We start from the raw sequence: 27,712 nt of genomic DNA, 5'->3' as shown, positions 1-27,712 counted from the left end.
ATGGGTTGGACAACATAGCATCACACTACTTTTTGCATGTCTTTGTGCCTCCTTTGTGAGGTTCAACAGAGTGAGATTTGCTTTCACCACTTTTGCCCTTAACTTCCACAGTTTTCCTTTCCAATAGGTTCCTTTCATATGGATCTCTAGGCACTTGTTCATCCAACTATCATCATCCATATACATGTTCACTAATACAGTAGTTTTTGTTGTACACTACATCTAATTCCTCTTATACCCAGTTTATTTGTTAGCTCCTTAGTACCATATAGTTCATGCACATTTGCATTACACAGTCAGTACCTACATCTCACTACCATAGAGAGTCGCTGTTTACACAGGGACATCATACAGTGTACCCCTCACTTAAAGAGAGAATCTTTTTGTTGTCAACAGAGGTAATAGTTTCCAAAACGTCCCCTCTCCTACCTCTTGTCTTATTCTGGCTGCAATTCTTTCAAAACATTCTTCTATGCTTCTTATCATATTACCTAGGTAACAGAAGCCATCAACTACTTCTATGAAGTCTTCTAAGCATTAGATACAGTCTATTTTACTGGCGCTATGTCTGCTAACTACTTCTGTGCATCTGACACACACAAAGTTTTTCAATAACAGCCTCCCTATCATCCTAGTGCATCTCTTGTGCTCCCAAAGATCACTTCAAGTGCATGGTTAGGAACTCCTACCCATTTCTTTTCTATATATTGAGTATGGCCAATTCTCTAATGTCAACAAAGTCCTGTCTTCATATGTACTTATTAAAATTTTAGCCTTTGCTAATATTCTCTAAAGTTTCTTGATTCTGAGTTTTGTTTCCATGTCTGGAATTTCTTCTCTAAATCTTCCACAAGTTCCACTGTGAGTGTTAGGTCATCAGCATATGAGTTCCTATGGACAACAAGCCTTGATCTCCTTTTATAGTTTGCAAAAAATGTAAGAAGTAGTTGAGACCTGAACTTGATGAATACCTAGATGCATACTAAGCTCTCTCTCAATTCATTTCTAACTTTCACTTTTCTGACTCCATCTCTGTATCTGACTGGTACCACTTTCCAACCACCAGATTACAGCTCCTGATACCCTGTCAAAGGCTTCTAGATCAACAGTTGCTAAGTAGAGAAGAGGAGTCTTTGCTAAAATTCAAGTTCTCATGTAGTTGTCCCACTAGGAAGTTAACGTCAATAATACACAAACCAGGCATCAATCTGAACTTAATTTCAGTTAACAATTCTCTTCTTAATCATGTACTAAGACTCTTTTTTTTTTATTTCATAACATGGTCCATCAGTTTGATACCACTATAGTTGCTTCTTCTCAATACATCTTCCTTATTCTTGTTTCAGTTGATGATACTATGACACCTGCCTGTATTACTTGATTGAGTATGTGAGTGACTAGCTTCAGCCATTCTTTGACAGATATTCCTCAGCATCTTGGCCAATTATTGCTGATGGATCTGCTACTTTCCCCATCTTCTTATCTTTAATGACCATTTTGATACTGGTACCAATCTGTATTGGCATAAGGCTATTTTCAGAAAATGTTGATGGTATGGAAAGAGTAAAGGCTTGCATGCATGAGCAACTGCCTGACTCCAAATTTTAAAAAAAAACCTTGTCCAAGCCTGCACTTTTGAGAGATTTTTCAGGTGAAAATTCTCAAACCATCTATAACAGACAAGAAACATTGTTATGTATGAATGTTTGAGTGCATGCATATATACATGAGGAATGCCTAAACCTAGAATTGGTAGTATACCATAATACTGTCAGGTATCTGGTAATTCTAAAGGTGAATGAGCTCTATTTTGTACTCTAATATGTTCTTAATAGAATACACCTCAACTGATATATCTTGGTGAGAGCAGGTGTTTCTTATGTCTAAAGAATTTAAGTTCTCTTCTAATTTACTGGTTCCTTCATGTGTTGGCATTGATCACTAAGATCCTTATGTGAAAAAAGTGGCAACAGAGGAGGCCAGGAAGTGTTAATTGTGAGTGTACTTGTTATTGTTTTTTTTTTTCCACCAGTGATAGGCTGATGATAGTTGTTAGTTGTAATGGCTCTAAGTGTCAGATTCCTTTATTTTTGTCTCAATTCCAGCCATTTACCTGTCATCTTGATCTGATTTTTGTTACAGCAGTGAAGGCATGCATGTGATCTTTTCTGCTGGTTAATCCACTAAAAGAGATCTCTCTTTTGTTTCTGTCTAACCACATAACCTCATCATTGTAACTGATGTTTCATGGTGGTAAATTCTACACTTTGTCTAAAACTGCACTGTTAATCATGTAGCCTCCCATGTAATATATAAGATGGTGTAGAGCTTTTGTTGATGGAAGACAAATAAAATTGACCTAAGGATTTGAACTCAGAACTGTTAAGCACCTTTCCAAAGTTCTAATGATTCTGCCAGCCCAACCACCCTGTATAAGATAATCCTTCTCCTCCTTTTTACTATAGGCACAAAGCCTAAAATTTTTGAGGGAAGGACAATTCGATTACATCAGCCCCAGTACTTTACTGGTATTTCTTTTATTGACCCCTGAAAGGATGAAATACAAAGTCAACCGTGGCAGAATTTAAATTCAGTACATAACGATGAACGAAATGCTGCTAAGCATTTTGTTTAGTGTGCTAATGGTTCTGTTTGCTTGCTGTCTTAATAATAATAATAATGGATGCAAGAGCATGCTTTTCAGAAATTCTCGTTTCACTAACGGCAGCTACATCTAAATCAAGTGACCCGAGATCATTGAGCTAATAACCTTGCTTCCAAGCTGACCTCAGACCATTCACATTTACACACCCTAATCTCAGAGCAGTCATGCTAGAAAAAATATAGAGGTGGTCACTACCTTGATTTTCAAGAATCCTGGATATTCTGGACCTCTCTACTGATGAATGTTTTCTAAAAGCCTTTTGTCTATTGTTTTTTTAAAAATTCCAACACTAACTGAAAGTTTTTCATGAATTGTTTTGTAAATGTCTGAGGATGTTTTTATTAAAAAACTGTTGTTTGGGGTTTTGAAGATGAAATCCTGAAATTCCTTTTCCTCTTTTTTCAGTTTTGTTGTTATTTTGATTTTCAAAATCCATCAATTCACTGTTGTTTTTGTTCACAGTGAAATTAATGGATACATTTTGCATACAGTTGGAAATACTTTGTTGATTTTTGCAGTTTCATTATTGGTTGTTTCTGTGTTTTCATGTTGATGATCTTGCTGTTGTTAGATTTTGTGTATGTTTTTGCTGTGTTCTTGGAGTAGGGCTATGTACCTTTCTCCTCTTTCACCTGTCCCCTTTTGTGACTGTGATCCATGTTTCAGTCTGCTCTTCTTTCTCTAGGTCATTGTTGTTGGTTTAGGGAGCAGGATATTCAGAAGTTTGCTTTTCCAAAGGAACTGGGAGTAAACTCCTTCATTGTCTTGGTTTAAGTATGGGTGTAGAAGTCCTTATCACTTCCACTTGGTTTTGTGATGTTGCAGTAATGGGTGGTTTGTCTTTGTTTGAGAACAGAAAGCCTTTAAGTGAATCACAAATCCACATGTGTGACATTTTGGCTTTCTACCCTTCACTATCACTGACAGGTGGGTGCCATCCAGGAGGTCTATCAAGTTAGGAACTTTGTCAATATTTGGTTAGTTTATATGGTCAATTCAATAGAATGCAGTGGCTCTCATGGCTTTTGATCTTAACTGATTGGAAGTGTTACCATGTCATGGTATAAAAGATGAACTACAGCAAATATTCTGTTCAATACCACACATTTGCTTGTCATTTGCTTGACTTTAACCAGTCGTGCATGTCCCTTAATGGCTGACAATGTGTGCACTTCTGGTCACAAATAGAAGTAGTTGGAGAGCATCATAGCCATGTATTGAGAGGAATTCTTTGGGGTTTGAATAATTCACCTTTGGAAACATGAGTGTTTCATCCAACATCCTTACACAACCCTTATTCAGGGACCTTTTTAGCAGGATGGGCTACTCGACCAGAAGAAAATTTTAACAAGGCTCCACCTGCAAGGTCATGCATTGTTTGTCTTGATGTGAGATCGGCATGTTGTGGACATATGGTTGTGATGCATGTGCCTGGTGTACCCTTATCGGACAAGTAGTCATGATGGGTTTATTGGGCTTTGTATATTTGTACTCCAGTGTCATTTTGATGGCATGCACTGCTCTCTCACTCAATAATAATAATAATAATAATAATAATAATAATAATAATGATAATAATAATTTGTTATTGTTTGGACATGTGGCCAGCAATTTTGATGTAAGGGCAGTTAGTCGACACTATCAACTCCAGCCATAAATAATAATAATAATAATGATTATTGGTTGGCAGTATTATTAGAACATCTGACAAAAAAATCTGATCCTTTATGTTTTGAATTCAAATTCTGTTGAGGTCGACTTTGCTTTTCAGCTCCCTGGAGTCAATAAAATAAAGTATCAGTCAAGTACTGGATGGTGGTGTTTCATGTAATTGACTAACCACTCCCCACAAATATCAGGTCTTGTATCTGTGTCAGAAACAATTTGTTGAGTTGAGCACTGGTGGATTGTCAGAATAATTAGAGCATCGAACAAAATGCTTTGATTTCCTGCAGCTCTTAATATTATAATTTCAAATCCTGATAAGGTCAACTTTGTTTTCCATCCTTCCAAAATGAATAAAATAAATGCTAGTCAAGTACTGAGATTACTCGACACTAGTCATGTACTGAGACTACTTACCACTAAACTTCTGGCCTCATGTCTCTCTTCTTAGAATCATTTTCTTTTGCCTTCCATTCTGCATTCTTAGCGTCATCTTTTACCACTTTATTTTCTACTGAACACTTCTTTTCCCTGAACACCTGCTCATATCTGCCATTGATAGCCACCTAACACCTTTGTTACTCCCTATATCCACCCCTACATAGCTTTGATCACTATCACTGTGTATCCCTCTTTCTCTTTACCTCCCCATTTCACATCATCTCCCTATTTCTCATCTATGTACAGTTTCATTATACTTCTGTTCTCCACCTTCACCTTTTTTGTATTACTTACATATCACCTTCTCCTTGCTCTCCACCTATTTCTTTGACCTCCCAACCAATATTTACCATTGACTATACATCAACCCCTTTTTATCATTCACTGCATTCACCTCTATCTCCATCACTATCCACTTGTCGCTCTCTATTCACACTTTCGCAGACTTAATCATCCACCCTTCTGGTTTGTGGAGGTGTGTGGCTTAGTGGTTAGGGTGTTGGACTCCTGATTGTAAGATTGTGGTTTTGATTCTTGAACCTGGTAACACATGTTCTTGAGCAAAACAAATCATTTTATACATTATTTACATTTGAGGGATATTTGTCCTCATCTTGTTTGTTGTTAACACGTTTCAGCTGATATACCCTCCAGCCTTCTTCAGTTGTCTTGGGGAAATTTCGAAACTGGGTTCTCATACCTAAGGTATTTTTCGATGTTATTATTATTATTATTCAGGTTACTGTCTGGAATTGAACTCGGAATATTTGGGTTAGTAGCTTGCACTCTTAATATGTACTTAAGAGCGCGGGCTACTAACCCCAAGATTCCGAGTTCGATTCCAAGCAGTGACCTGAATAATAATAATAACAACAACATCGAAAAATACCTTAGGAATGAGAACTCAGGTTCGAAATTTCCCCAAACACCTGATGAAGGTTGGAGGGTATACTAGCTGAAACGTTGTATTAAGAACAAACAAGATGAGGACAAATATCCGTCAAATGTAAATAATGTACATAATTCCTCATCTCTTAAATATAGAACTGTACATCATTTTATGTTGCTCCAGTCCACTCAGCTGGCAAAAAGGAGTAATCATGCAATGGACCAGTGTCCTGTCCAATTGAGGATATATACACCAAGAAACTGAGAAACCAGCCTTTATGAGTTGGTATGACTTGAGAAGGTAACTTTACCTTTTACTGCTCTGATTCCTCTTCCTATTCTTTCTTATGCTCATCTTCTTTTACCTGGACATGTCAGCATCACCATCTTTTTCTCTTTTTCAAGCTGGAGTAGTCATGTATCTCTTCTTCAACAATAGACCTGTCTTAATTATGCTTAAATCTCTCATCTCTTGCAATAAAGCCACTTCCCCTCAATCCTGCACTCCAGCTCAGTTGAGAGGTCTTATTTTGCAAGTTACTTGGTGACCTTATAAGTGCTTGTGCTATGTGAAAAGGACCCATCATATTCTGTAAAGTGTTTAGTATTAGGAAGGCATCCAGCCATAGAAACCATGCCAAAGCAATCATTGGAGCTTGACATAGTCCTCTTGCTTGTCAGTTTCTCTAGAACCAGCCAATCCATGCCAGCATGGAAAGCAGACATTAATGATGATGATTGTAAGAGAGAGTCATTAGTCATGACATTTTTAGCTTTATGAGCATGTGAAATAAGTAAAATAACTGTTCAGCTTGAAGTGCAATAAACTGATGCTTGTTGATAACATGTGAACAGGGAGATTGAAAGAAAGAGAGAATGCTAGAAGAAGGAAGTTCTGGGGAAATGTATAATGTTTAACAACAGAATTTGACAGGTGTGAAACTGTACGAATAATGAGGAGAGAAGTGGTGGGTTCATTAGATGGTCTTATGCACAGGTAGTTCTTATTAGTTCAGAAGAGAAGAAGTAATAGTATTAGTAGTAGCAGCAGCAGCAGTAGTTGTTGTAGTGACGTAGTTTCATTGTTGTTTAGACATAAATCAGTCTGTATTAAGCAGGTCCATGATAAAAAAAAATATCACTGCAGCAACAATTGTCCCACCTTATTATTGGATGTCTTAAAATAATAGGATAGTATTTGAAAGACAGTTAACTGCTAACTACCACTCTATCTAGTAAGTTGAGCTACATTGTGAGGGCTAGCTCATTGACCATTGGTAGTAAAGTATTAATGTAAAGTAAGAGGGTCTTACTGCAAACTCTGCTCACCAAGATTATTTTTTGATAGACCTCTCATCCATTTACATTACAGACTTATGAAGGAGCTTCTACATGGTCACGTAACTAGCTAGAAACAGCAGCCAAATGTTTCTCATCACACATTTGACGATGTTGTCTTAGATACACTATGCCTGAAGAAAAAACAGGATGGTCATAGTTTGAATACCTTTGATTATAGGAGTGCTTAATCAATGCTGACTTATCTAGGGCTTAACTGCTACTACTACCACTGCTACTACTGCTACTGCTGCTGCTGCTGCATCTTAATTGCACTTGTTTATTAATACCTTTAATACCTAGCAAATTATCCCATACAAATTAATGTTATGTTTCCTACAATACTTATTTGACTCATTCCCTTTAGTGGCTGCAAACGTCTTTGATATCAGTGTCCAAATTTATATGTAACAGCAGCAGAATATGCTTTTTAAAGTTTTCCTTTTGCATGTTGAGATCGTAAAACCAAAGTGTCACATAAAATAGGATCCTAAAATCACGTTGCCATGTATAAAGCATTGGTGTGGATATTGGTGTCACATAAAAAGCACTGGTGCTAGGATTGTGTAAAAACCACCTAGTACACTCTGTGAAGTGGTTGGTTTTGGGAAGGGCACCCAACCATAGAAACTAAGCCAAAACAGATTATGGAACCTGGTATAGCTCCTGGCCTTGACAGTTCCTGTCAAGCCACCCAACCCTTGCCAGCATGGAAAATACATTTTAAATGATGTTGATAATGATATTGAGAGAAACCCTTTGTTGTTAACTGGACATCTTAAACTCATTCCAAACATGTTACCTGAGCAGTTTATGAACTTTATTTTATGGCTGCTCTTTTATTTCATTCAGTATGAAAAAGTATATTTAATGTTTTAAATATATTTAGTTTTGCTATAGAATAGCTCCATTATTGTTCTACATGAACACTACTTTATATTTTGAGCCTATAAACTATTTAAATATTAACGATACGAGAAGAAACACAGTTTTCCAAACCGCTTTCCCCAGTTAATGTAATGTAGTGTGTGTGTGTGTCTGTGAGCGTGCGCGTGCATGCGTGTGTGTGTGTGTGTGCGTGCGCGTGCATGTGTGTGTGTGTGTGCGCGCGCATGCGTGTGTGTGCGTGCATGCGTGTGTGTGTGAGAGAGACAGAGAGAATTCACATCTCTCCAAGATTTGTTGATCTGGTTGCAGACATTGCAGTAATGGTCTCTGTCATTTGTGAATAGATTGGACCCATCTCTATGCTAGGTTGTTTTTTCCTTCAAGATGTTGACCCTAGCAAAACTTTGAACTAAAAAAAACTAAACAGCTGTGTCCTGCTAATCTTTCTTTTATAGAAGCAGTGAGAGAATCCCGTAATGTATATGTCTATATCTATATATATATGTAGTTATGTATACATAATACATGCCTGATTGATCAAGAAGTTTACTTCTCAGCCACATGGGTTCAGGTTCAGTCCCATTGCATGGCATCTTAGGCAAGTATCTTCTATCATAGTCCCAGACTGTCAAAAGCCTTGTGAATGAGTTTGGTAAATGGAGTCTGATAGAAGTCCATCATATGTATATGTAGTGTGTTTGTGTGAAGCTTGTATTTCCTTCATCCTCTCTGATTGTAAACAATGGTTTCATTAACAATGTTGTTTCCAATTCTCCATGTAAACATGTCTGGGTTCTTAGTAGTTCAATAGACTAGGAGATTACTACCCTATATGGAAACAAGTGGGTATTGGTGACAGGAAGGGCATCAGGCCATAAAGAGAACCTGCTGCAACATAATTTTGTCTGTCTTTGTAAGCATAGAAAAGTAGGCAAAATGATGATGATTATGGCGACCATGTGCAGTCATGGCTATAGACACAGGTATGGCCATAGATGTTGGTTTGTTTATGTTCCTGTAACTTAATGGTTTGGCAAAAGAGACTGATAGAATTAGTACTAGTGTCAATTTGATTAATTGAACCCTTCAAGACAGTGCCCTAGGATGGTCACAGTCAAATGATTGAAACAAGTAAACGATAAAAGATTTATAGAACTTTATTATTGTCCATTGTGATTTTACCTAATTTAAGATAATGGGGTTTGGCTGTTATTTCTAGTAAGTTGAGTGACTGCATTGAGGGTTTCCATTGTTAACTCAAATTAAACTTGGTTGTAGTTGTTTTGCCACTATTCAGCTCTGATCACATACATCTATGATGAACGGCATTCTAGTTGTGGCAATCCCATCATTTTGTATATCAGGAAGTATTTTGTCCAATATATCCTTTGTTTAAGGTATTAGGCTGTGATTTGAGGGAGATTTGGCTGCTATTTTCAGTAGGTTAAGCTACTATGTGAAAGGTGTCTTGTTGAACATCTTTGGACATACAGACATACATTGCTGATCACCTCTCCTCCATTTCCTTTATCTCTCTCTCTCTCTCTCTCTCAATTTCTTTTCATTCCATGAAAGAGATGGTTGGTCTAAGAGGCAGTGTAAGGTATATTACATTACTTCAATGAGGTGGTTAGTGTAAAAGGGAGTATGAAGTATGAGTCAAAGGAGAGCATGATATGCTGAGAAAGAAAGGTTGGCAGTCTTTTGGGTTCATATATAAATATACTTACATAAGCTTCATTATAATAAACATTTTCACAAGCTAGGCTGTTTGATTATCATGATGTATAAAATTGAAATTATTTATTCTTATTCTTTTTACTGGTTTCAGACATTGGACTATGGTCATGCTGGGGCATCACGTTCAAAAGTTGTAGCCAATCAAATCAACTCCAGTATTTATTTCAGTCAGGTAATTAGTTCAATAATTTATATTTATTGAATCAGAAAAGTACACTTTTCTTTTTTTACACCACTCCAGTTTTAAATTAACACTAACAAAGACAAACCCACACATGTTAAACAATGGCTTTCACTCACAATCAGAGTCAGAGTTGACTTAGTAGCATCTATCAAGATTTTGTCAATGGCTTTAGGTAGCTCTGTAGTCATGAGCAGACACAAACAGACTCAACTCTCCTAGGATTGACCTAGCAGAACAAGCAAGATGTAGCAGTTAGATGCAATGGTTCTCAGTCGTGGTCCATATGGCCCCTGAAGGTCCATATAAGATTTTGGGGTCCACACAAAAAAATAGCAAATAGATGTATGTATTGGTATGTATTGCAAGAAACAACTAGGTTTCTTTCTCTATCATTTTACATAGTTCAAATTACACAAGTGAATGTGTGTAAAACAAAATAAGAATTTTTAAAAAAGCATCTATAAAACTAGTTTTTGAACATCAAATGGGGGTCCACCAGAATAATATAGTAATCAATGGGAACCATAGATAAAATATGATTGAGAACTCTTGAGAAAAAAATGTACCAGCATAATGATGGTGCATTAGTTAGTATTCCCCTAAAGGATGAAAGGCAAAGGCAACTTCACCAAGATTTGAACTCCGTGTGCAGAGATCCAGAATAATATATGCAACTCATTCTATCTGATGCTCTGGCAATTTTGCCAATCAACTACCTCATACACACGCACATTATATATATATATATATATATATATATATATATATATATATATATATATATATATATATATATATATATATATATATATATATACCTTATATACTAGTGATGGTGCCACTCAAAAAGCAGCCAATACACTTCTGTGGTGTGGTTGGTGTTAGGAAAGGCATCCAGTTGTAGAAACCCAACCAAAACAGACTATAAAACCTGGTGCATCCCCTGGCCTTGCCAATTCTTGTCAAGCTGTCCAACCCATACCAGCATGGCTAACGGATTCTAAATGTTGTTGATGATGATGATGATGATCATCATCATCATCATCACTGTTTTAATGTTTTCCCATGGGTCAGGCAAAACTTCTTGAGGCAGAATTTTCTGTGACTAGATGCTCTTTCTATTGCCAATTCTCGTCTGTACCAAAGCAAAGTAACAATTTCCATAGTCCTGACATACACACTTATATACACCACACACACACATAGAAACTGAAGTAGGCCTGTCAGGAGAGAGAGAGACAGATGGACAGAGAGAAAGAGAGAGAGAGAGAGACAGAGAGAGGGCGTGTGTGTGTGCGCGCGTACTCCAGCTGGTGATTAAATTCTCATACCAAAATCTTTGGAGGAATAGCAGAAAGTTTGAAGCTCAAAAACATAATCTACCTGTTTTGTATAACAATATTTCAATGAATTTTGAAGATAATGAACAATTTCGAAAGGCTTAGCAAAAAATACATTTTAATTATTAAGCTATTTGGACACCTAACCCAATTTGACATAAAATTATAGTAGAAAATTCAAAAACACCGCTTTATTTCATAGAACCTGAAGTGCTCTTGTATAGTTTGATATCAAAATATTTTTAAAATATAAAATTCTAAAGGTCATAAAGGTAAAATCCAAGATATTGCTTAAGAAAGGCACTGAATACCATTGTAGGAAGTAATCTTTGTGTATTGGTCTTTTGATTGATAAAAGCATCATTCCATGTATTCAGTGCAAGCAATGAGCACTCAAATTGAGCAATGAAATCAGTGGCAAATTGACAGAAAATGATATCTATTTCTTTATTGCCCACAAGGGGCTAAACATAGAGGGGACAAACAAGGACAGACAAAGAGATTAAATTGATTACAATGACCCCAGTGCATAACAGGTATTTATTTAATTGACTGTGAAAGGATGAAAGGCAATGTCAACCTTGGCACAATTTGAAGTCAGAACATAGTGGCAGACGAAATACCACTAAGCATTTCACCCAGCATGCTAACGGTTCTGGCAGCTTGCCACCTAACAGAGAATGATATCGATGTTGAAATGTGTCAGTTCTTTTGAGAAAAGTGCTGTGTGTCATTCTGGTCTTTGGTGTTGTTAGATCAAGAAATTTTCTTACATTCCATGTTCTAAGGTCAGTTTATTAGATTAAAATTCAGTTTTTTTTTTTGTTTTTTTTTTTTACTGTATAACAGGTGTCCCACTGGTTCACTTACCCAGCCATGTATCTAAGAGTAACTTTTGATTTTTAACCCAATTTTTCTATGACCTTCCTAATTCAGGGTGCACAGTATTAATTCTTCAGTAGGATTGCCCAGACACTGATGTAGGGCCAGGATTCCTACACAGCCCCTGGGGTTTGCAAATGTAACAATTACACATCTTCTAAAGTACAGGTCTAGACTAGAAACTTTAAGCAACTACAAACCTGTTTCTACTGTCTTTATCACATTGCTTTTGGATATTTTTAAGTAGGCTGTGAGAATTATCAGCAAGAAGAAATGCTGATGGCATAGATTTGTCTATAGATCTCAATTTATCATTATCAAGATGATATTTAAGGTGGCATGCTGACAAAATCAGCCTGCCAGGCAAAATACTTGGTGGCATTTCCTCTCTCTGTATGTTCTAGATCAAATTCTTATTTCTTTATTGCCCACAAGGGGTTAAACATAGAGGGGACAAACAAGGACAGACAAAGGGATCAAATCGATTACATCGACCCCAGTGTGTAACTGGTACTTAATTTATCGACCCCGAAAGGATGAAAGGCAAAGTCGACCTCGGCGGAATTTGAACTCAGAACGTAAAGACAGACGAACTACCGCTAAGTATTTCACCCGGTGTGCTAACGATTCTGCCAGCTTGCCGCTTTATAGCAAGACCCCTTAATGCAGGCCCTGGGTAGGATTGAACCCAGCCCAGGATGTTCAATGTGGCTGTCTGATTATGCCTCTACCCACGAGACCACCAAGACACCCAACAATCTAGATCAAATTCTGCTGAGGTCGACTTTACCTTCCATCCTTTTGGGGCTGATACGTTAAGTATCAGTTGAGTACTGGGGTCAATGTAATCGACTTACCCCTCCCCCTAAATTACTGGCTTTGTGCCAAAATTTGAAACCATTATTAAGATGAAATTTGAAAAATAAGTGAACAAATGTTTTTGACATACAGTTATAATAGATTTTTATTCATAATAACATTTCAAAAATAGTAGTGTTTCTTGATAGAAGCAGAGATTGTCTTATGTACATTGATCTCAAAAGGGTTTGAAGTTGTTTTTTTTCTTCTTAAATATTAACGAAATATTTATTTTTAATTATAACATTTATATACAAAAACAAGAAAAATGGAGAGATAACAAAGAAAAGAGAAGTGGGGGTAAAGCAGCAGAAGATGGAGGTGGAGGGAGCAATTTGTGTTCAACTGCACCCCACAGTAACAGCTGTGGTGGCTTTGCCACAGAGAATGGCCAGCGACACTCACTGCAGCAGCCATTATCGTTTGAGGAGCAGTTTTCATGTATGAATCATAAGGGAGTAGATAGAAGTTTCATTCTGTGTACTCAGTGCAAGCAGTGAGTGATCTCGTTAACCATGAGATCTGTGGCATATTGACAGAATCTACTCAGATGTAATAAATTTACAGAATTAGTTAGTAGGAGGAACATTTATAAAATATAAAATAACATATGTTACATAAAAAGTTCACTTGAGCATAGTTGATAGATTTCTGTTACTGAGGTAACCTAATTAGTTCTGCAGGTGTTTGTTATAAAATACATTAGTTGGAATAAGGAAGAGACAGAAGAACTGGTTTCTGTTGGCAACAAAGTGTTTCTGTATGTGTGTGTGCACACACATATGCAAGAGAGAGGCTATGTGATGCTGCATGATAGTTAGACTGGTTATTTGGTGTGAAAGATAACCTAATGAAACTGATAAAATAGAAGTGAAAATGACAGCATATATGTGTTTCTAGTAATTACCTCTTTTTACAATTGTGTGTGTGTTCGTTCACTCATTAATTTTACAGCCATTTTTTTTTTTATGCTGGCATAAATTAGTATTTATTTGAGGCAGCATTTTATTGCTGAATGCTCTTCTTGTTGCCCCTTACTTGCTTTACAAGCAAGGGATATTTTATTTCACTACTTCAAGAGGGTAGGGCTATGGGACATAATGTTTACCAAGAAAGTAAACATGACACCACTGCTTGACAACAGGTGTTGGTGTGTTTACATCCTCATAGCTTCGCAGTTCATCAAAAGAAATCGATAATATAAGTACCAGGCTTTATAAAAAATAAGTACTGGAGTCAATTCATTCAACTAAAATTCTTCAAGGCAGTACCCTAGCATGGCTGCACTCCAATGACTGAAGGAAGTAAAAGGTGAAAGATATGCATCTGTGTTTTCCCCTTCCCACAACCATCACTTGACAACTGATGTTGGTATATTTACATCCCCATAACTTAGCAGTTCAGCAAAAGCAACAGATGGAATAAGTACTAGGCTTACAAAGAATAAGTCTTGAGCTTGATTTCTTCAACTAAAATCCCTTTAAGGCGGTGCTCCAGCACTGAAACAAGTAAATGAATAAAAGAGTATATATATATATATATATATATATATATATAGTCTGTTAAAGTTTGTCATACCGGCCATGACGAAGGGAAATAGCCCTGAAACCCGAGTCACCTTTATATATATATATTTATATTTATATATTTATATATTTGATCCTTTATATTGAACACTCAATATTTCATCTACATTCAATACTTTCTTTCATGGTGCCATCCATTTTTATTTTATTTTATTTTATTTTATTTTATTTTATTTTATTTTATTTTATTTTGTATATTGTATATCATATTATATATTGTATATTCCATATTCTATACCCCACATTAGTTCTGCAGGAATATAAATAAAACATAAAAAACAGACAGTGTTGGAACTCTTTTAAGCAAAATAATATATTCCTCTATACACAATCATACAAAAAAACCCACCTTTTTTGTATTTATTTTTACTCGCATATATATATATCATCATTGTCATCATCATTTAACGTCTGCTTTCCATGCTTACATGCACTGGACGATTTGACTGAGGACTGGCAAACCAGATGGCTGCACCAGGCTCTAATCTGATTTGGCAGAGTTTCTACAGCTGGATGCCCTGCCTAATGCTAATCCCTCCGAGAGTGTAGTGGGTGCTTTTATGTGCCACCAGCATGAAGGCCAGTCAGGAGGTACTGGCAACGGCCACACTCAAATGATGTTTTTTACGTGCCACCTGCACAGGAGCCAGTCCAGTGGCACTGGCAACGACCTCGCTCAAATGTTTTTTCACGTGCCACCGGCACAAGTGCCAGTAAGGCGGCGCTAGTAACGATCACGCTCAAATCTTGCTTTTTACGTGCCACGGAAGCTAGACAGCTGCTCTGGCAATGATCACACTAGGATGGTGCTGTTAGTGCTCCACTGTCACAGGTGCCAGTCATCAAATTTGGTTCGATTTCGATTTCACTTGCCCCAATATATCATTGTCATCATTGTCATCATCATTGCCATCATTTAATGATGATGATTATATGTATACAGGCTAACTTGGGTTGGATGAGGGCACATCTAAGGCAGGATTTTACAGCCAGATCCTCTTCCTGTCACCAGCATTTACCAGCTTTTGAGCAAGGAATATTTTGTTCCACTGGTCTTCAAAGGCACAGACCAATTGTCATAATTTTAGCAAGGGCTGTGAACATTATCACTTTTTAACTCTTGTGAATCTGTGGTAATTCAGCTATCATGAACATTTTCACACACACACACACACACATACACATGTATATCTTTTAATAAAATGCAATTTTCACCTCTCTTACTGTGAGGAGTAAACAAAATGAACAGAATAAATTTTTTATCAGTCCACAGATATAAAAATGGGAATCAATCTAATTTCATGTCATTAGTCTAATTTGTATAATGAAGTATTCACTGAGAGTTGAATATTCTATGTTTATTAAAGAAAAATATATTATATTTTGAAATACCCAATAATACTGTGTAGTGCATTATAAATATGCACATGTGTGTGTGTGTGTATTGTAAAATTCACGTTGACTTGCCTGATGGCTTATTCAACTAGAACTAAGAACCAAGATGTCTGGTGCATTGCTGTACTCAAGAAAGCAAAATTGATACTGGTGTTGATGCCACATAAAAAGCACTTGTGCTGGAACTACATTAAAAGTGTTGGTACTTGTTGTTTGTTGGCACTCCGTCGCTTACGATGTCGAGGGTTCCAGTTGATTCAATCAACGGAACAACCTGCTCATGAAATTAACGTGCAAGTGGCTGAGCACTCCATGGACACGTGTACCCATAACGTAGTTCTCGGAGAGATTCGGCGTGACACAGTGTGGCAAGGCTGACCCTTTGATTTACAGGTACAACAGAAACAGGAAGTAAGAGTGGGATAAAGTTGTGGTGGAAGAGTACAGTAGGGTTCGCCACCATCCCCTGATGGAGCCTTGTGGAGCTTTAGGTGTTTTCACTCAATGAACACTCACAACGCCTGGTCTGGGAATCGAAACCGCGATCCTATGACCGCGAGTCCGCTACCCTAACTACTGGGCCATTGTGCCTCCATGCTGGTACAAGAGCCACATAAAAGGCACCCAGTACACTCTGTAAAGTGGTTGGCATTAGGAAGAGCATCCAGCCATAAAAGCCATGCCAGAACAGACAATGGAGCTTGGTGCAGTCCCTGGCCTTACCAGATCTGGTCAAACCATCCAGCCCATGCCAACAGCAAAAATGGATGTTAAATGATGATGAGCTAGTTGAATAAGACATTAATGTGCCCGTCAACAAGAATTTTACAATAAATTTGACTCTGCTTTCAGTATTGGACATCCACATCAGCAAATGTTCAATTTTTATTCTTAAATTTGCTTTAAAGTAGTAACCTCAGCTTAGCACATATGCACGCTACGCACAAACACGCACACACACACACACACACACACACACACACACACACACAAGAAAGCTCTCTCTCTTGCACATACACATTTACTGTTTGTATCCAGGATTTTGCATCAATACATCGTATCCCCTGCATGTTGTAATACGTGACTAAAAGGTCTGGCAGCAAGGAAAGCATTAACTGTAGAATGCTACCTCATGAAAGATTGTCTGATCCATGCCACATTGGAAAAGTTCCTGACATGCTGCTGCTGCTGATGAAGATGATGATCATCATCATTTTAACATCCACTTTTCCATGCTTGCATGGGTTGGATGAGAAGGTGGGCAGACAGATGGATGAGATGGAACAGTATAGTTTGAGTTGGATCCCAGTTTGACAACTAGAGTTTTGATTCAAAGGGCCTGTCTAGTTAGCAAATTTGTCCTGTTTGATGCTAAAATGTCTTGGAATCTTAGAATGTCCTGGTTATAGATTTATGGCTGCAATTTTAAGAAGGGAAAGCTAAAAATTTTGAAATCAGCAAGGACACCCAACCCTGTTGTGCACAAGTCACATATAAGCATATAAATATACCCATGTCAAAGATCAACTTAAGCCTGACTCTGTGTGTCTTTACCAGATGCTCAGCAGATGTGTGATATATTTACAGCATAATAACACTCTCAAGTTATAGGTTATTGTTATTGTGGCTTAAAGAGATTTTGCCTTTCCCAGGATTCCAAGATTAAAAATGACTTGGAATTTAGGATATGTTATACTGTTTGTAAAAGTTTATGGTTTTTCTATCTTATTTCTTATAGTCAATGAATATGTACCAAAGCATGCTTTATCTCTCTGCTTGAAGATCAGAGTGCTATTATAGGAGAGAAAATGGTGCACATCACAATATAATAAATTACATTACAATTTAATTTCTTAATATTATCCAAGTTTTTCATACTGGTGTGGCTGTGTGCAAAGAAGTTTACTTCCCAACCACATGATTCCAGATACAGTTGCATTGCATGGAACCTTGGGTGAGTGTTTTTTACTATGACCTCAGGCCAATCAAAACCTTGTGAGTGGATTTGGTAGACAGAAACTGAAATAAATCCTTTGTGTGTGTGTGTGTGTGTGTGTGTGTGTGTTTCCTACCAATGCTTGACAACCTGTGTTGGTGTGCTTACATCCCTGTATTTTAGTGGTTTAGCAAAAAAGACTGACCAAGAAAATAAGTACTAAACTTTAAGAAAAAAAGACTAGAGTGTAGTGATCCAGCATGGCTGCAGTCTAATAACTGAAACAAGTAAAAGATAAAAGTCTGAGTTCAAATTACACTGAGATCCCGTTTTAGGGTTGATAAAAAGGTGCCAATCCTGGGCAGTGAACTGGAGGTACTATAAAGATGACAATCTGGATATGTGAGTTCAGATTCTGCCAAGGCCTGTTTGGGTTCTAGACTTAATCTGTTGTCCAGTTTAATACCATAACCTAACATCTTAGGAACTTTCAGAAGCCCACTCTTCTATAAACATTCAGACCAGCTCTTTGGTTGGAGGATATATCTCCCACCTACCAATCTCAGAGGTCCTTTAACAGGTCATGGGCACTGCTTTTCCTCCTGACTAAATGATAAAAAAAATAATGATAATAATAAATAACTTCTCAGATTGTTGCTACACCAGAACACTTCCAAACTGTTGACTGACACATTTCTCTTTACCTTACAGCTAGCTAAGCTTGCTAAGAACTACAAAACCTTTGCTCGAATTTCTCTCTCTGTTCTTTAATGCAATATCATAATTCTCTTAGTCTGGCTGTTGCAGGACTGGGCTATGTGTCAAACTTTAGCTTGATAAACTACACCCCCCCCCACCTAACATCTCCATTCTTTTCTGTTGCCTGGTTACTACTGAGTGGACAGGTGGGGGGGGGGGGGCACTGACTGTATGTAACATTCCCATTCTTACTTAAACCATGAATGAGTGATCCTTTCAGTTTGTTGTCCACCTTGTTTTTTTTTTTATTTATTCCAAAAAAGAAATTATGCTACCCCTCTCTCACATTTTCTCTCTGTATTTCTTCCCCACACATTGTGGGTGTGTGTGTGTATATAAAAATTGCCTTTTGAGTGAAGAGTTCTGTACTCTTATCACAAATGTCTCCCTTCCACTGATCATCATCATCACCTTCACCACATTGCTAGAGCTCATGCATAAACAAAATTAGTTGAATTGAATTTACAGTTACCTATATTGTACATCTTCTAAAATAGAAAACTATATGCACGTGTGTGTGTGTGTGTGTGGTGACACCTATTTCAAATCACATAAGGACTGAAAACAAAATTGACTCTGAGCCTGATTTCAGCTTATAATGGGGAAATCTATTTAACACTCAGGTGCACGCGTGCGCACACACACACAAACAAAATACAATTCAATTCAACCGAAACACTTAGCAGCATTACATCATTGAACAATAACACTAAAGCAACACTGAGCAGCACTTAAATAGGTTTTATCCTCTATCTTTTACTTGTTTCAGTCATTGGACTGAGGCCATACTGGGGCACCACATGGAAAAATGTTTAGTCAAATGAATCAACCCTAGTACGTTTTCTCTAAGTCTGGTGCTTATTTTGTATTGATCTCCTTTGCCTAACTGCTAAGTTAAACATCCATAAACACACCAACACTGGTTGTCAAGCTGTGGCAGGGGACAAACACAGATACACACACAAGTCTATATGTATATACAGACAAGGTGGTATCAAAAGATTTTGGAATCCGGGCTGGAAGTCATTTTCTGTAAACAAGTCAAGGACCTTCTGCAATTCACTTTGGATCTGAACAACAGTGTTTAAACAGTGACCTTTGAGCTGCATTTTCACCTTGGGGAAGAGATGGAAGTCCGCAGGTACTAAATCTGGTGAATAGGGTGGATGCGGAAGTGATATATTGTTTTTGGTGAGAAAGTTACAAGTGAAGGGAGCTCAATGAAGAAACCAATTCTTTGCACTCCACAGGTCCAGTTGCTTTCACTGAACGTTGCAGTAGAACTTTCAATTGAGGGCTTGGCCTTAGGAGATGAATTCTTGATGCACAATACCACATTTCCGAGGGTGACGCTCATGGCAGGTCTTCCAGATTGCACATTATCTTCCAGGAACATTCTTCTGCTTTTGAAGTGCCCGTTCTATTCAAAACATTGCGTATGACCAATTGCCTCATCACCAAAGCATGCTCAATATCTCTGTAAAAGACTTCCCAAGTTTAACACTGTCTTCCTGTCCATGACAAAATTGCAGACTACAGCATACACGTGATCACAAACACAAATTTCACAACTTGTGAAGAAAACACAGCAATGTCACTTGGTATACTGCCTCATGGTGGTCACTGCTAGCTCTAACTGCACATGCAGCTGTATTCTGCCATCCGTTGGCCCATTAGAGAACTTGTTCAGGAACTTTTTGATACCCCCTTGTATATATTCGACGGGCTTCTTTCAGTTTTCATCCACCAAATCCACTCACAATGCTTTGACTGACCCAAGGTTATAGTAGAAGACACTTGCCCAAGGTGCCATGCAGTAGGATTGAACCCAGAGCTATGTGGTTGAGAAGCAAGCTTCTTATGAGGTTAAACACTTATTAATACTTACATAACTCTAAAATAACACTGAGTAACATTTTAACATTATTGAATAACACTAAAATAATACTGCACAATACTAAAATAATATTGGTTTCAAATTTTGGTACAAGGCCTGCAAATTCTGAGGAGTGGGTAAGTTGATAACATCAGCCCCAATGCTCAACTGGTACCTACTTTATCAATCCTGATAGGATGAAAGGCAAAGTTGACCTTGGTGGAATTTGAACCCAGAACGTAAAGATGGACAAAATGCCTATAAACATTATGCCCAGTGTGCTAACAATTCTGCCAGCTTGCTGCCCTGCAATACTAAAATAATATTGACCAACACTAAAACAATATTGATCAACTCTAACAATAATACTAAAACAAGGCTAACACGACACTCAATACAGTATAACAAAGAATCTCAGTACCTCTGGGTAAAGACAGTTTTGGTGCCCTCATTAACAAGTTAGAGGAAATTTTGTGCTCTTCACATTTGTATCTGGGACAAGAAATGGAGGTGACCAATCCTATCCTTACCTTTCCATGCTGTACCTCTGATTGAATACTTCAAAAATAACACCAAACAATATAACTACTACAACACAAGATGTCACTGAAACACCATTAATCAATTCTAAAACAACATTGAATAGCATTAAAACAATACCAGACAACATTGAACAATCTAAAAGCAACAACACTAAAATAAACTTAACATTACTTTACAACATAAATACATATAGACCAAACAAGATAAAACTCAAACAAAATTGTATAATGTTATTACAGCACCAAGCTGAAAGAATACTGCATATTGTTATAAGACCTGAACAAAGCTTAGACAATATTGGTTTCAAGTTTTGGCAAAAGGCCGGTAATTTTGGGTGGGGAGGAAGTAAGTTGATTACATTGACCCCAGTGCTCAACTGGTTATTATTTTATCAACTGAACCCTTCAAAGGTTTAGCTGAAGAAATCAACCCCACTACTATTTTTTTTTTTTAAGTCTATTATTGTCCTTTGCCAAACCACTAAGTTACAGGCTTAGTGGTTAGGGTTTTCGGCTCATGGTCATGAAGTTCAATTCCTGGTAGCACATTCTGTCCTTGAGCAAGACACTTTATTTCACGTTGTATTTGTAATTCAAAGAGGCTTCCTTGTCACATTCTGTGTCGAGCTGAATCTCCCTGAGAACTATGTTAAGGTACATGTGTCTATGGAGTGCTCAGTCACTTGCAAGTTAATTTCACAAGCAAGCTGTTCCATTTATCTGATCAACTGGAACCCTTGCAGTTGTAACTGACTGAGTGCCAGTCAAAAAGGGGTGGGCTTCTTTCAATTTCCATCTACCAAATCCTTTAATAAGGCTTTACTCAGCTTGAGGCTATAGTAAAAGACACTTGATCAAGGTGCCATGCAATGGGACTGAACTCAGACCCTTGTGGGTGGGAAGCAAGGTGCTTACCACACCACCAAACCTGCACCTATTTGTATTTAATATCTGTGTGTGTGTGTGTGTATATACACAAGCTTGCATATTATCTGAATTATATATAAATATATGTGGAGGCACAATGGCCCAGTGGTTAGGGCAGTGGATTCGTTGTCATAGGATCGCGGTTTCGATTCCCAGACCAGGCGTTGTGAGTGTTTATTGAGCAAAAACACTTAAAAAGCTCCACGAGGCTCCGGCAGAGTTTGGTGGCGAACCCTACTGTATTCTTTCACCACAACTTTCTCTCACTCTTACTTCCTGTTTCTGTTGTGCCTGTAATTCAAAGGGTCAGCCTTATCACACTGTGTCACACTGAATATCCCCAAGAAATACATTAAGGGTACACGTGTCTGTGGAATGCTCAGCCACTTGCACGTTAATTTCACGAGCAGGCTGTTTTGTTGATCAGATCAACTGGAACCCTCGACGTCGTAAGCGACGGAGTGCCAACAACAACATATAAATATATAAAGACATAAAAAATATAATCATACACATGTTAAGGGAGGCATATATATACACATGAAACCTATATGTGCATAAGCTTGTTTATATATATATATATATATATATATTCACATATTCAAATACAGACACATATAGGCATAGACATGGCTGTTTAATAAGAGAATTACTTCCCAACCACATTGCTCAGTGTTCAGTCCCACTGCATGGGACAAATGTCTTCTATAGCCTCAGGCTAACCAAAGCCTTGTGAGTGGAGTTCTTAGATGGAAACTGAAAGAAGCCCATCCTATATATATATATATATATTGTGTAAAGGATCATGGGTAAGGCCAAAACAATGCGAAGTAAATGCATGGTAAATCATGAGAAAAATATGTGAATTAATGTAGACTTACTTTGTATTTGATATTTTGGGGTTATGACACTATTTTCAAGAAATTGACAATTGTTGTTGATGTGTGTGAGTGTGCGTGGAAAGATGTTGCTATAGCAACCAGCTAGCTTCCTGTAACACTTTTCTATTGTTGATCTTAGCTTTCTTTTGGTGTATGAGGATGGCCTCAGAGATTCTAAGGTTGCACTTGTTCTGCTGTGTTACCTTGATGTGCACAGAGAACTCACGTATCTGGCATTTCCATAGATGTTTCCTTCATGGAAGTGTCTGCCTGCATGTGTTCCTTAATGCGTACATGCAGTTTTCTTGTTGTGCTTCCTTTGTAGAATATGCCACATTTGCCACAGATGATCTCTATACAACATAGGTCCTCTGGCACAATTCAGGGTCAGTGATGGGGCAGTTCGATAATGTGCACTCCTTGGTGTAGTGAGAGGTTTTGTTCTTGGACAGAGCTTTTCTCAGGGAAGGGTCGGTGTGCACTATCTGTATGTCAAGTCCTTCCTTGCAGACTGCATGTTGTATCACTGTAGTGGTTCTGTTCTCAAAGTGTGGTAGCTTTACGAAGCACATGCTGGACTTGGGAGTATGATAGTTCTCCTGGGGTTTATTGACCTTGGTGTCCTTTAGGCACCATTGTTTAGCTAAAGATGGTGGGTAGCCATTCAGGGCTAGGTCTGAGGTACTATTTGATGTTGATGGCTTTGTCAGTCACATTGCTGCAATTGTTGTTTATACATGCAATCTCATTGCTCACGTATGTGGCTTTGGCTCTGGTGGGTCAGGCTGATTGGTAGTGATATATGTATGTGTGTGTATGTATATATATATATATATATATATATATATATATGTATATGTATATATATATATATATATACATAAATATATACATATATATATATATGTATATATATATGTATAAATATGTGTATATGTATATATATATATGTGTATATCTATATGCATATATATATATGTATATATATATGTATAAATATGTGTATATGTATATATATATATATGTGTATATCTATATGCATATATATGTGTATATATATATATATATGCATATCTATGTGTGTAAACCTGTATGTATATATATATCATCATCATAATGATATATATATATATATATATATATATATATATATTTGAAATAGATATAAGATAATGTGATCTTTTATTGTTTTACTTGTTTCAGTCATTTCTGACTGTGGCCATGCTGGAGCACCACTTTAAAGGGTGTTAGTTGAAGAACTTGACCCCAGTACTTATTCTATGAGTTTCTTTTGCCGAACTGCTAATTAACAGGGGAGAAGCATATATATGTGATGGACTTCTTCCAGTTTCTGTCTACCAAATCCACTCACAAGGCTTTGCTCGGCCTGAGGCTATTGTAGAAGACACTTGCCCAAGGTGCCGCACTGTGGGACTGAACCTGGAACCATGTGTTTGGGAAACAAGCTTCTTACCACACAGCATGTGTGTGTATATATATATATCATCATTATCATTATCATGTAATGTCCGTTTTCCATGCTGGCATGTGTTGGACAGTTTGAATGGAGCTCGTAAAGCCAGGGATTACACGAGACTCCATTGTTTGTTCTGACATGGGTTTCTATGATGCCTTTCTTTATAGAGTGTACTGGGTGCTACTAATGTGGCACCAGCACGAGTGCTTTTTATGTGGCACCAGCACTGGTATCAGTTCTGCTGTGGTGGACAAGGTCTTCTTGAGTACAGCAATGCATCAGATATCTTAGTCCTTAGTCATCTCTTTCATAAGGCCTTCTACACTTAGTCCCATGTGATACATAAACTGCAGATATGTATTAAGTATCATAAAGGTCTATATATAATATAATTACATGCATCTTGATTTGGGGGATTAAATTGTCTTAAAAACCTATAACACCATACATTTACATGTGTTACACAACTGCTACTAGAGTAAGTAATCTGTTATTATCCTGTATATGGCAAATAAGATTGTCTGAATAGGTTGACGGACCAACTGAACTGTATTCCATATCAAGCAATTTCCAAGCAAAGTTTCTGTACACTTTCAAATTCCTCTCTGAGCCCCTCATAAATGATCCACTTAACTACATGTTCTTTATGCAAAAGGCATTCCTGGAAATTTTTTCCTGTCATCCAACTATTCAATTTTTGTGATTTGATATTTTATTTTACCTCATATAACAGTTACTTACAAATATTTTAAATTTATATTTCAGGTGAAATGGAAGAAGATGATGAAGGTATTGCTGTGGATTCCTGACACAGTGATCATTGTTCTACTGTTTATTTTGTTTCCGTGTAACAACCACACACAGGCAACTACTTGTCCATTGTTGTGTGAGTGCTTGCAGGATTACTATGTCTATTGTGACGACCAAGGTATTACACCTGATATGTTAAAGAGAATGGCAGAAAAAATTCCCAGACAAGTCCGATATATTGATCTTAGCCAAAATAAACTCGACACTGTACCAACTGAGATTTTTGAACACTTTTCTAAGGTTCATCACCTGAACTTGGCTGTTAACCAAATTAAGGAATTAACTCCTGGCTTATTCAGTAATCTGACCAGTTTGATCAAATTAAACTTACAAGCAAACCTGTTGTCACAATTGAAATCTAATTTACTAAGAGGGCTTTCTGAACTTGAAGAACTGCATTTGGAATGTAACTATATTGAAACAATCAGTAATGATTCCTTTTCTGGTCTTCTTAATCTGAAAAGAATATACCTTTTCAAAAACAATGTTGGAAAAATTTACCAAAACAGCTTTCGAGGTTTGCAGTCTCTCCATATACTAGATGCTTCTAACAATGCAATATTTCAGATTTCTGATTATAGCTTTCTTGATTTGAGGCATCTTACTACTTTACAACTTAACAGTAATCAAATTGATTCAATTGCCATGTTCACATTTGCTGGCCTTGATAAGCTTGAAGAGTTGTTCTTGGATGGAAACCGAATTTCAGAATTAAAACCAGAGTCTTTATCAACATTTGGAAAAAGCTTGAGAATTCTTTCTTTAAATGACAATGAAATATCTTCAATTGAACCCAATACATTTACCAAATTGCCCAAATTACGGAAACTATTTTTGAATGCTAATTTATTATCAGAATTTCAACTTGAAACATTTAAAGGAGTTGACAATTTGAGAGAAATTCATGTATGCAAGAATAAATTTGAATATCTTCCTAAAAATATATTAATGGGTGCCAACCATATATATTATGCAGATTTTAGTGACAATCTTATTTCATCCATAAACACTGATGCATTTGCCAATTTCCGTGAAAGTGTTCGTTATTTGTTTTTGCAAAATAATCGTTTAAAAGAGCTGCATGCTGGCATGTTTCGTCGTATGGTTTATCTTCGAGAACTTAATGTCTCGGAGAATAGAGTATCTGTGATTAAAGAGAATGTGTTTCAGACATTACGCAATCTGCGAATTTTGAATTTGTCAGGAAATAAACTGACACACATCACACCAAGTGATTTGATAGGTGCAAAATCTCTGGAGAAACTATATCTCCATTCTAATCCTGTAGAGAGTTTTCATGGATTTAGATTTAGTAAACAGGAAAGTCTTAGATTTGTCACAATGAATTTAACTCTTTCAGACATTTCACCTTTTTCTATGACAATCAGCTGGCCCTACAAAGGTGGGACACAGATTTATTGGACAATGACAGGGATTTGTTTAAACAGATCTTCATCCTGTGCATTTCGAGAACAATCCACCTATTTTCCTGCATTTAAAACTTCAATATACATTGACAAACTTCAGCCATCATCTCTGTATTATGTTTGTGTTAACCCTGTTTTCTTGTCATCTCATGCACAAGTCATACAATGCCTTCATGTACGGACTCCCATCAATTCATATAAGCCCTTTGTCCAAACAACAGCAGCACAAGTTGTCAATTTTAGTCCTACTCGCATTACACTCAGTTTTGTGACTTATTTACTCATCATTTTTATTATTTATTCTTCATAAACATTTCCTTACAGAAACCTGAAAAATAAAAATTGAAGCTGATGCATTATTATTATTGTTATTATTATTAAGGCGGTGAGCTGACAGAATCATTAGCACGCTAGATGAAATGCTTAGCAGTATTTCATCTGTCGGGGTCAACTTTTCCTTGCCGATAAATTAAGTGCCAGTGAAACACTGGGGTTGATGTAATTGACTCATCTTCTCCCTCCCCAAAATTGCTGCCCTTGTGGGAAAATTTTGAACTATTATTATTATTAAAGTGGTGAGGTGGTAGAATCGTTAGCAAGCTGGACAAAATGCTGAATGGTATTTTGTCTGTCTTTACATTTTAAGTTCAAATTCCACTAAGGTTGACTTTGCCCTTCATCCTTTCAGGGCTGATAAAATAAGTACCAGTTGCATACTAGGGTCGATATAATTGACTATCCTCCCCCTAATTTCAGGCCTTGTGCCTATTGGAGAAAGGATTATTATTATGAAGGCAGCAAGCTGGCAGAAGCATGTAGCATGCTGGCTACATGCTTAGTGGTATTTCATCTGTCTTTATATTCTGAGTTCAAATTCCACTGAAGTTGATCTTTGTCTTTCATTCTTTCAGGGTCAATGAAATAAGTACTAGTTGTTCACTGGGGTCAATGTAATTGACTTACCTCTTCTGCTGAAAATGCTGGTCTTGTGTCAAAATTTGAAATCATCATCATCATTGTTATTATTATTATTAAGGCAGCAATCTCACGAGCTCTAGATAGGATGTTGATAACTTTGAAGTTGGCAGAAGATGTCCCAGATGCAAGAAATCACTCAAGAACTTTGGATAAGCATTATGAGTATGCACATTGGTTCATGGAAGAGGGAGTCGTCAGCCATTGTGTATCCATTGATGAATGTGGGTAT

The 27,712-nt window shown here is 37.1% G+C and overlaps 1 protein-coding gene across 4 annotated transcripts in view; it reads left to right on the top strand.

Moving 5' to 3' along the window:
* The window catches only part of LOC106873989 (uncharacterized), a 45,500-nt gene extending 18,643 nt beyond the window's left edge, over positions 1 to 26,857 (top strand). The window contains exons 3-5 of one of the 4 annotated variants that reach the window (XM_089352268.1): positions 9,717 to 9,797; positions 17,609 to 17,824; positions 25,034 to 26,857. In XM_089352268.1, the coding sequence (XP_089208394.1) occupies positions 17,813 to 17,824; positions 25,034 to 26,815 (1,794 nt within the window). In that variant the 5' untranslated portion in view covers positions 9,717 to 9,797; positions 17,609 to 17,812 and the 3' untranslated portion in view covers positions 26,816 to 26,857. Of the gene's footprint in view, positions 1 to 5,815; positions 5,961 to 9,716; positions 9,798 to 17,608; positions 17,825 to 25,033 lie in introns of all 4 variants that reach the window. The other 3 variants (XM_089352269.1, XM_089352266.1, XM_089352267.1) reach the window with 3 other exon arrangements.
* The last annotated feature ends 855 nt before the right edge of the window (positions 26,858 to 27,712 follow it).

Source organism: Octopus bimaculoides, chromosome 5, assembly GCF_046866305.1.
Source record: "Octopus bimaculoides isolate indiv1 chromosome 5, ASM4686630v1, whole genome shotgun sequence".
In the NCBI taxonomy this organism is placed as follows: Eukaryota; Metazoa; Mollusca; class Cephalopoda; order Octopoda; family Octopodidae; genus Octopus; species Octopus bimaculoides.
The sequence above is the reverse complement of the archived record's forward strand: the minus strand, read 5'-3'. Positions and strand labels throughout refer to the sequence as shown.